The 11339-nt window shown below is 29.7% G+C and overlaps 1 protein-coding gene across 1 annotated transcript; it reads right to left on the bottom strand.

Moving 5' to 3' along the window:
* Window positions 1–6: 6 nt before the first annotated feature.
* On the bottom strand, window positions 7–11056 carry LOC101494238 (ABC transporter B family member 2-like). Its single transcript, XM_004512452.3, has 12 exons — window positions 10558–11056; window positions 10306–10360; window positions 10025–10200; window positions 5557–5757; window positions 5104–5363; window positions 4349–4889; window positions 3751–4130; window positions 3106–3521; window positions 2526–2767; window positions 2126–2373; window positions 1461–1873; window positions 7–706 (listed from the first exon to the last, which is right to left on the bottom strand). Exons 1-12 carry the CDS (start codon window positions 10786–10788, stop codon window positions 156–158), a joined length of 3714 nt encoding a protein of 1237 aa, XP_004512509.1. The 5' UTR covers window positions 10789–11056; the 3' UTR covers window positions 7–155.
* Between the last annotated feature and the right edge of the window lie 283 nt (window positions 11057–11339).

Genomic DNA, 11339 nt, shown 5'->3' with positions numbered 1-11339 from the left:
ATATATATATGAAATTATTTTGATCCAACTCCCATGATGCACAACATTCTCTGTAAATGTGAGATGGAGGAAAAAAAAACAAAACCAAAATACAAAATTACAGTATAAAAAATTTCAAGCTTGTTTTTGTTATGTCTTCTTCTTCCATGATCATGCTATGATTGATGGTGTTGTTGTTGTTGAAGGTTGACTAATTTATAGTATGGTCCATGTTTATTCTCTATAAGACTTGAATGAGTCCCTTGCTCAATAATCTTCCCATCTTGCAAAACTGAAATTTGGTCAGCATTTCTTATAGTAGACAACCTATGTGCCACCATAACAGTTGTTCTGTTCTGCATTAATCTGTCAAGTGCTTGTTGCACCACACGTTCTGATTCAACATCTAGTGCACTTGTTGCTTCATCTAGTAGCAAGATTTCAGGGTTTTTTAAAACAGCTCTAGCTATGGCTACCCTTTGTCTTTGTCCACCAGATAGTTGAACACCTCTTTCACCTACTTTTGTTGAGTATCCATCTGGTAGACCACTTATGAAGGTGTGAGCATTTGCTAGCTTGGCTGCTTCAATTACTTCTGAATCAGATGCACCTTCTTTTCCATACAGAATGTTTTCATATATTGATGTGGCGAATAGGGCTGGTTCTTGTTGCACAAGACCTATGTGTTTTCTTAGAGATTTTAGATTGATTGTTGTGATGTCTTTTCCTGTGTAAGAATTTGATTCATCATCATTGTTAAAAATATGTCATTGATTTTCTGATAAAAAAATAAAAAAAGTATATTAACACTTGATGGTATGTTCACACATATATTCAGTAAACCTGCTATAGAACTAGGATAATTCATGGTTCTGATTAGGAAGAAAACCGAACTGGCATACAGATTCAGTGTACTAGTTTTGTATTTCTTAACCGAACCAAAACTATCTTTACAAAAGACTGAATTATACCTTTTCGAACCGAACTAATTCTTTGTAAAATTAATAATCACTATTAATTGATATTAAGATTGTTAAAAAAAAAACAGACCAAACTGAAAATATTAAGATTGTTTAAAAAATTGAACTGAACCATACATCCAATGAATGACGCCAAAAAGAACTAGACTGTGACAGATAATTCACTAACCTGGTTCAGTTCGGTCCATGAACAGCCTATCACAGTTTAGTTTGGTTTTTTTAAAACAGTCCTATCTAGAACGCACTGACACAGGCACATATATTAGACACGACACTGATGTTGACACATAAAAAATTAAAGTAATGAACGTAACCAATGTGTTGGTGTCAAACATTAGCACTCGAACAGGTCTTTAATATGAGGTGTGAGTACTATATAGCTCTAGAATGATTAACTAGTGAATGAAGAAATGTGTTGTGCCTAATTCATTTCACTTTGATTTTTTTTTGCAAATAGACATGAATTGAAGGAATAAAATATTAGTAGTTAAAATATCTTACCATCAATTAACACCTTTCCTGATATTGGATCATAATATCTGAGTATAAGGGAGATCACAGAACTTTTACCAGAACCACTTTGTCCCACTAAGGCAACACTTTTTCCTGAAGGAACTCTTAGATTGAAATCCTTGAAAATAATCACATCTGGCCTTGAAGGGTAACTGAAATTGATTCTTTTGAGCTCAATTGTTCCTTCCACTGTCCTCAACTCTTCACCAGTATCACATGATATTCCTGACTTTCTATCCAATACTTCAAAAACTGATGCAACCATTTGGTTCCCTTTCAAAAGATCTGGTGCTAGTGCCAAAGTTTCTCCCATAGCAAGTGCTGTTACAATTAAAACCATAAATGATTTCATAACTGATTTAAAGCTAGCAAGCTCTTTTCCCATCAAAACAGATCCATACCTGCAAAAAAAAGTATACAAGCCTCAACCACAATTTGATATTATGGTAATGCCAATGCACACACATATTATGTAGCTGTTTTATTCTCATTCAAAATATGTGCATTTTGTTTCATAACTTATGTCTAATGATATACTATGGTTTACTGTAAAATAGTTAGTGATCAAAATTGACACAACAAATTGTAAATTGTAACTAATATAGATACTAGTTTATAACATATTAAGGAAAGAATGAAGCTAGAGCATATACCATAAGGCAAGGCCATAAGAAGAGAAAATAAAAAACTGGGAAATGCCGTAGAATATGCCGGCAATTTGACCGCGTTGAAATGAATGTTTGGAAGGACCAACAAGCTCATTAGCATAAAGATCAAGTACTTTTTCTTCAGAACAAAATGCGGCAACGGTGCGTATATTGCTCACGGCCTCGCCTGCAAGCATATTGGCTTTTAGATATGCTTTGCTTAAGTTGCCACCATAGCCTTTCATGAAAAGTTTCTGAAATTACAGAAGGAAGATATTTTAGATTTAAACAAATGTAGTCCCAATTGATTCCAACCCTGGACGGAACAAATCTTTGGACAAACTAGCTTGACTTAAACAAATGTGCTAGTTTCTTAATGTTGAAATGTAGAAAGAAGGAACCTCACCTCACTAATGTGACCACTAATAATCAATGGATATGTGGCCAAGACAACAAGTGTTATTCTCCAGTTCAAGAGGAAGGCAATAATAAAAGAAGCAACAACCAGACCAACATTCTGTAACAGAATCGTCGATCGATCAACAACTATTGTTCGTAATAAAGTTGCATCACTCTCTAAACGCGATGAAAGCATAGAACTTGTGTTGGTGGTATCATCAAACCAGCCAATTTCATTCTTCAAAATAGCTGCAGCCAGAGAAATAACAGTACTTAAGTGAAAGAGATATATCAATTTTAAGCATCTGATACTGATATTGCAATGTATTAAATACTGATATTGCAAATTCACCTTCACAATATGATTCATTAAAATATGGATTGATCGTGAACATTACTGAAGTCTTAAAAAAATTGTGAAACAACGCATATATAACCACTTTACAAAGCACAATAGAATATTTTCTGATATGTTAACATGTGTGAAACATCAACAAGACTATTCTTAGAATAATGAAAGGTAACACTTCATTAAAAGACAAGTAGATAAGTGGTAAAGAAGGTACTAATCAGTTAATCAAAATTACCAGTAAACATCTTTTCTCTGACACGAAGCGTAAGTCGCTCGCCCATGATTCCAAAAAAGAGATGTTCAATGGCATGAACAGTGATAGTTACAACTGCAGCTCCACAGAACAGGAAAGCAATTTTTTTAACTTCATGACGAGTTGTATCCCAGTCCATATAGTATGATACAAGAGCATGAGAGATTCCAAGTGCAAAAAGTGGCATTTGTGCTCCAGCAATGAAGGCACATAAGGTCCCAAAAACTCCATAAGGCCAGTCAGGACCAACCATAGAGTATAGTCTTTTGGCTGAAACATGCTTTGACTTGCTTCCCTTCTCTCCATCATCACCACAAACCCGGCCTAACGAGTCTTTGTCTGATCGAAAACTACCACCAATGCTTGTTGTACGCGATAATTCTCTTGAATAGTTTATGCTGCAAGTATAAGTAATATGTAATCGTAAGAAGGATGCTAATGAGTTTGTTATCCTAAAAGCATGTGTAAAATATGATCTATGTAGCACTAACACTTGGGATTAAAGACATATTTGGTATTCAATATGACACTGACACGTGTAGTTACATTGAACCAATTATTCATTTTGTCTTTGTAGTGCTAGTTTTGTCTGTGTTGGTGCTTCATAGAAGATGATAGAACACTAACCTTGATTGTTGTCCCAAGCTAGGACCAACCGAGGGAAGGCGTTGCAAAGAAGTAGCCCCTTGAAGTTGAACAAGAGATGCATATACACTAGTTGGATTAGACATGAGTTCTTCATGGTTACCGGTCTCCACAATCCTCCCTCCTTGTACAACAGCTATCACATCTGCATTCCTGATAGTAGAAAGTCTGTGTGCAATTACAACAGTTGTTCTACCGACCATGACGCGATCAAGAGCCTCCTGTACACTCTTCTCAGACTCAGCATCCAAAGCACTAGTTGCCTCATCCAATAAAAGGACCGATGGATTCTTCACGATTGCGCGAGATATTGCAATCCTTTGCTTCTGTCCACCTGATAGTTGTATACCTCTCTCACCAACCTACAAAAACAGATTTAGTATCACTTTTCTAAAAACTCCACAAGAGCTTATGGAAACAACTTATAACGTCTAAAAGTTGTTCAGTTTATTTCCACGAGTTCTGCAGGATAGCTTATATGATAATAGTTTGAATTTGTTTGATCTTTTGTTAAATTTTATAGAGAATAAGTACTTGTATGATAAGCGCTGTTTATTCAGACAAGGTCTTAACGACTTACCTGAGTATCTAATCTATCAGGAAGATTGTTGATGAAAGACTGAGCATCTGAAAGCTTTACAGCGCGTTTTAGTTCTTCAAGAGTAGCATCATCTTTTCCATACAAAATATTCTCCTTGATGCTTGTAGCAAAAAGTGCAGGTTCTTGATTAACTAGTCCAATTTGCTGTCTAAGCCATTTGAGATCAAGTTCCCTGATATCATTCTTGTCTAACAGTATATGACCAGAAATAGGTTCATAAAAACGTTCAATCAATGATACAACAGTGCTCTTTCCAGAACCACTACCTCCCACGAGGGCTATAATTTTCCCTGCAGGAATGTCAAGATTGAAGTTGTTGAAGATTTCTATGTCCGGGCGAGACGGGTAACTGAAACAGACATCCTTAAACTGGATATGCCCCTCCAATTTGCTTAGTTTGTGACCGGTTTTGGAGCTTTTTTTGCTCACTGTATCCCTCTCTATCATCTCAAAAATTGGATAAGCTGCTGCTTTTGCTCTGATAAATGCTGAGATATCTGGTGCTGCCTGCCCAAGTGACCTGATAAACAAAACACCAACTTCATACATACCTTAATTTAGAAATGCAACCTATGAAACACTGACACAGAATCTCACACGTAGATACCAATAATAAATTAAAAAAATGAAAATTGTTGAATGTAAAGTACTGAACCTGCTAATGCTATTATGCTACAACTACTACAACTATTGCAATAAAAATGCCAATTCTACAAAAGTTGAGAAGGACTTACAGGCCAGAGATTACAACATTAAGCATGGTAGTGAAAGACTCTCCACCATTAGCAATTTTCTTGTGAACAACAACACTAGTGAACCAAACAAGCAAAGCCCAAGATAGAAACAGAACACAATGCATTGAGCCCAATCCAAGACCCTTTGCCAAACCAGCTTTTCTACCGTATATATAAGTGTTCAAAAGAGCTGCTTTATATGATCTTACTGCTTTTTCTTCTCCTGCAAATGCATGTACCGTTCTAACATTGCCTATCACCTGAAACACACATACAATAATAGGTGCGCTTGTTTCAGATAGAAAGATATCACATAGTTTAAAAACACAGAACTTAAGTCACTAGAGAATGATGTAATTACTTTCGAAAAAGTCATTTTACATAATTGATTTTATATTTTAAAAAAGTGATTTTCATAATTGAGAGGGAAAATTAAAGAAGTAAGTTTAGTACCTCTTCAGCGATTTCACCAGCCTTGACATATGATTTTCGAACTTTAGCAATAAGGCCAATAGTGACATATGCATAAAGACCTCCAGCAAGGGCAATTAAGGGAACAATTGAAAGTGTAACTAAACTAATCTGCCACACTCTCACAAACCCAATTGTAAACCCTGCTATAAATCGGCTTATGTAATGCATGAAGTTCCCTACCTGCAAATTCCAATCTTTAATGTTAGATAGACCAATGTACACTAACTTTTCTCACAAAATTATTACTATTGTCATTATACAATTTTCCTAGTCAAGTGACAAGAAAAAATTAATATGTAATTCTTTTAAGTTGTAATCGGTCACAAAATATATTATTCATTTAAAAAAATTCTTTGTCCTATTTTATACATATATTTTTAACTGCATTAATTATTTATTTATCAACAAAATTCATTATAGTACAATTTTTTTTGTAGCATATAATAAATATTATTTTTTTGTTTTAAATTTTTGATTCCCATGACAAAGGTTTCTTCGTAATCCATAGTCTAATTGAGAGTTAATAAAATCTAACTATTGATTGTTTAAGTTATGATTCAAATTCAATTTTTCACAAATAATTATTCTTTAATTAAAATTCATTAACAACTTAATCTCAAATACTTTGTAATAGCAAATATACTATATGAAAGCATAAACTAATTTTATCTTTCAAAGGATAAATTAGTAAAATAATATCAATCATCAATAAATTTAATATCATCTCAGTATTTAATTATAAGCATCATTTGGAAGAAAAAAATCATCCCTAAATATAAGCACATTTTTAATTTACTAGATGTTTATTTTATTTTTCAAATATATCTCTTACTAATACTACTACTTTTATTTTTTAGTATGAAAAATCAAATTTAATAAATTCAAATATAAAAGTTATCTTAATAACATTAACACATTAAATACCCTACTAACTTTTTTTAATAAAAAAAAATAATGAATGTTTATAATAAGACAAATGCGGTATTATTATAAATTTTTTCTTAATTTTTGTGATTTATTCAATAAATTTTTATATTTAAGGATGGTAAAATTTGATGTAAGATTCAAATCATCTAAGCTTTTTAAGTAGAAAAATTTCAATCTAATAATAAAAAGGAAGAATAAAAATTTACAATTGTTAAAGAAATCAACAAAACCAACCAATTTCAAAAGAATTGAAAAAAGTAAAGGCGCCAAATTAATTGAAATTAATGACATTGTAAGTAGTAAATGTTAATTTCTCCAATAACTGTTGCAGACTGTTGATGCAGCTAGTGGTGGTAGATGCTATATTCTTTATTGCATCAAGTGAATAAGTAGTTTTATCGAAACAAATGCAATTCAGCTCAGCTCAAGAGCAAAAAATAAAATAAAGTGCAAAAGCCTTAAAAATAACGCTCCAAAACCAGTTCAGTATTCCCAACCAACATATAAATGCTGTCACGAATGCATTAAATAAAAACTGTTCTTGACTTTTACATGTTTTTTAAGACATTAAGACGTATAGTTTAGGTGTCAGAAATACTATTAAACCGTGCCTTTTCAACGCCAACAAAACAAAAACCGTCAAGGGTCAAAAGGCAGTAGTAAATTTTTGAAGAGTTAACAAACTTCACAGGCTTTAATTACCCAAAACCAACCATTAATTTTGTCAGGGGAAATGAAAGGCATTTATTAATATCTTATTTACTATATTTTCTTCTCATATTAGTAATAAAATATAAGAAAAATATTTAAAAAATAGATATATTTTTATTTAAATTTTGAATTAGTTATATTGTTATTTTTATAAATATTTATTTATATTTTATGACAAATGAAATATTATTTTTAAGGGAAATAGTAAGGAATGTGTTTCAGATATTTGTTAATAAATTAAATATAGAAATCTTGAATTGAAAATTGTGTTTTCAATTTATTAAAAGTTTAAATTGTTTTTTTTAATCTAAAATTTCTAATTTTGAATTCATTATAAAGGTACCAGCAAGACTCTTGTATTTAATAGAGAAATACTAACAAATATATTGAGAACATTTGTTAACATATTAAATGGGAAAATATTGTTTTAAATGCAGTGTATTCAACACTTTGAAAAATTTAATAGTGATTTTTCGACATAAAACTTTTATTTTAAATTACTTTTTAGTTTCTTATCAAGTACGTACCCTAAATTCACTTAACATTATTATAATTGTTTTAGACTAATTTGCAATTAAGAAAAAATTTGATTATTTTTTAGTCTTATTTATAAGAAAATATACAACTTTTAAAATATATTTATTTTTTTAAAGATTTTTTATCCTCATTTAAATGTTTTTCTTTTTAATAGTATTGTCTATGTATCTATATATAAGATCTCGTTGACTAAATTACAAATATTAAAAAAATTAATTATAAAATTTATTTGTAATTTAAATGATTTTACGAATTTATCCTTGAAAGAGAGTATTAGTTTACAATTTTATTATAATATTTTTATTACAAATGCAGAAAATGAGGTAATATAATTAAGGTAAGTTTATAAATAAATAATTACTTGAGTTGAAAAGATGAAAGAGGTCTTATAAAAAGGATAAAAAAAAATCACAAAATTGACATATATTTAGAAATAGAGATAATACTAGTAAATATATGGCTTAATTGTAATTTTGATCCCCCTATTTTAACTGAATCGCGAAAGTAGTCCCCCCATTTTGTTTCTCCCCAGTTTTGGTCCCCAAGCAGAATTTTGGTCCAAAACTTGATGAAATTTCATTTTTTTTGCATTTATTTAAGTCACACAATGCCTCAAGATCTCATTTACAACAATTGTACTTGAAATATATGATCATAAATGGTATAGTACGGCTTTAAAAACTAAAATTTCATCAAGTTTTGGACTAAAATTCTGTTTGGGGACCAAAATTGGGGAGAAACAAAATGGAGGGACTACTTTCGCGATTCAGCTAAAATAGGGGGACCAAAACTGCAATTAAGCCAAAATATATTTAATGTTTTACAGTTTTCTATGCCAGTATATTTGATAAAAAATAAAATATCTATAAAAGTTATCCCTGCCTCCTAAATTAGTATATGCCACTTTGAAAGAAAAAAAAACCCAAATTATATATCATTTTAATTATAATAATATCAATGAAACAATAATATTTATTTTCATATCATACACTTTACTATCTATTGCTCCCTCTTTTTTCACTTCTATTAGTTATCTTTCTCATACCATTAATTAATGAAAGATAATTTTATAAAATAACTCAAAATTTCTCTAATTTAGGGTAAATGTAGTACTATAATTAATAACATTATTGATTTTGATGTTTTTTTGTTTGTTTTTCTTTTCATAAAAAAGAACAAGGATTCTTTTATTGTATCGATATCAACTCATTTAATTATTCTGATAACTACTACTAATAAAGATATTTTAATAAATAAAAGTAATTTTATAATTAAAATTAATACAATTAATTTTTTTTAAAAAAATCATGCATAATTTATATGACACACTTATACTCCCGATTTTCACACTCTCCATAAAAATATTATTAAATGGTTTGAAAAGTTTTAAGATAGATTTATGGTCATCCCCTCACTTTCAATGATGAGAGATGATTTTTTCTTTGAGTAGCTTACTTGTTTTAAGACTATAATGAGGAGAAATGTTAAATTAATTAATTGAGAGAAATGAAGATGAAAACATAAATTATAAGGTAAATTTTTTACGTTTAATCCCGTGTTTTTTAAATTTAGGATTTTCATCTCTTAATTTTTAAAATATTTAATTTTACCATGAAAAAATAATATTTGACTTTTTTTTTTTTTTTGCTTATTTTCTTTTAGATAGATAGTAAATATTAATAATTAATTGGGGGAAGAAGAAATTATTGGCGCCAGATATAAAACTATGTACCTTCATCTTAAACTCTTTCAACGTACTACTTATTTACATTTGAGTAAATTTTGATGAAAATGCAAATCACTTTAAAAGTGAAAACCAAATGAGGTTTAAATTGAAAACTGGCACGAAATTTCTGAAAAGGACATGCTTGCAATGTCATCATGATAACGAAGATAGAAAATGTCCATAAATGCATGTAGTTAAGCATGTACTTGTATTGCTAAAAATGCACTCTTCATATTCTTTTAAATCACTTTAAAAAATATATTTCTTTTTTATTCTTAAAGAAAAATGTTGCTTTTTGCAGAAAAAACTATTTTTTTGTTTCAAATTATTGAAATCATATTAATTTATTAAGTATATTTTATATTTAAAAATTTGATAAAAATATATTGATAAAAGAGATGATAAATCAAAGAACAAAAACTAGTTTAAATACAAATCAAATTCATTGATTATAACTCTTTTTAATTTTTTAAAAAAATATTATTTTTAATCTACACATTGAATAATAAATTTTTTTAAAAATGGAGAATGTATTTTTGTATGTACCTTCTCAGACAGAGCATCTTGAACAATAATAATGTCACTTGTAATTGCAGAAATAACTTCTCCAGTTGATGCCTCAGTATCAAAAAGACTTATATCTTGATTCAACATCGATTTTAAATAAGCCATTCTCATCTTTGCTGCTTGTCTTTCTCCAGTATGCATCCAACAAGCTACCTCTTCATTAATCAATCAATCCAACAATATATTAATTAAAATTTAAGATGATTATAAAATATTTTCAACTTGTAAAAAAAATTACATATAAAAAATAAATTTCATACCTGTCCAAGATGAAAATAATATTGCTATACTTAGATACACAAAATCCATTGAGTACTGCAAAATTGGAAACAACAAATTAAACTTATATCTAAGATAATAGATCAATCTTTAGTCTACTATAATCACATTAATTAATTTGTAACTAGATTATATTTATGTTAATCATATTAATTAAAATTAACATACATTAACGTCAGAGACTAAAATGACTAAAAATATTGCAAATTAATAATCAAAATTAAATTTCAAACCTTTGCAACTTCATGAGAGGCTTCCTTAGGAAAAAGATAAGCCAAGCCAATAACATTAATCAACTTTCCAAAGAAGATAAAGAAAACAGGAACAGAAGCACCATGAATACATGCTCCAATAGATCCAATGAACATTAAAACATAGTCATAAGAGTCAGCAAAAGTAAAAAGCTTTAACAAAGGAACTTTGTGTTCTTTTTTTCTCTCTTCACCACTTTCCTTAGATTCCATGGCTTGAAAAATAGACAAAGAAAAAGGAAAGAGAAATTATCCCTATAACTTGAATTAATGAAAATAGAAAGAAAAAAAAATTAACACTACAAAGTGCTTTGCAATAATGCAATGTATAAACTTTGCAAAAGAAAAAAAAATGAAAAAAAAAGAAAGAGGTGGGTTAGTTGTGATTATAATTTTGATTGTGATTTGTATTGAAGAAAGTAACGTGGGGAAGATAAGAATGAGAGGTAGGAGTAGGAGGTGGTGGTGGATGGAGTCATAATATAAGGTGGAAAAGAAGATGGAATATTTAATACTAATAGTTATATATTCACATTTTTAGATAGAATGCAAGGTTGAGGTTCAAGGTAATTAAGCTAATAGTAAACTTAATTAAAATGTAGTTTTTCTTAGTTTGAGTGGTTAATTTACTATTATTATTACTTAATTAATTAAATAATATTTTGTGTGTGAGATCACAACTTCATAGTATTACTAAGCTGACTTTTGCACCTGGAATAGAGAAAGAGAAAGTATCACACAACAAAGGTCTCTTTCTCTTTCCC

Source organism: Cicer arietinum, chromosome 8 (assembly GCF_000331145.2).
Source record: "Cicer arietinum cultivar CDC Frontier isolate Library 1 chromosome 8, Cicar.CDCFrontier_v2.0, whole genome shotgun sequence".
NCBI lineage: Eukaryota > Viridiplantae > Streptophyta > Magnoliopsida > Fabales > Fabaceae > Cicer > Cicer arietinum.
This window is presented reverse-complemented; position numbering and strand designations above follow the sequence as displayed.

What these genes read in the sequence shown, in the direction of transcription:
- LOC101494238 (XM_004512452.3), bottom strand. Translation starts at nt 10,788, where the DNA reads ATGGAATCTAAGGAAAGTGGTGAAGAGAGAAAAAAAGAACACAAAGTT. An exon ending in AGCTTGGGACAACAATCAAG is followed by an intron (nt 3,522 to 3,750) that starts GTTAGTGTTCTA and finishes TTATACTTGCAG; the next exon opens with CATAAACTATTCAAGAGAAT. An exon ending in TCTTATGGCCTTGCCTTATG is followed by an intron (nt 1,874 to 2,125) that starts GTATATGCTCTA and finishes TTTTTTTTGCAG; the next exon opens with GTATGGATCTGTTTTGATGG.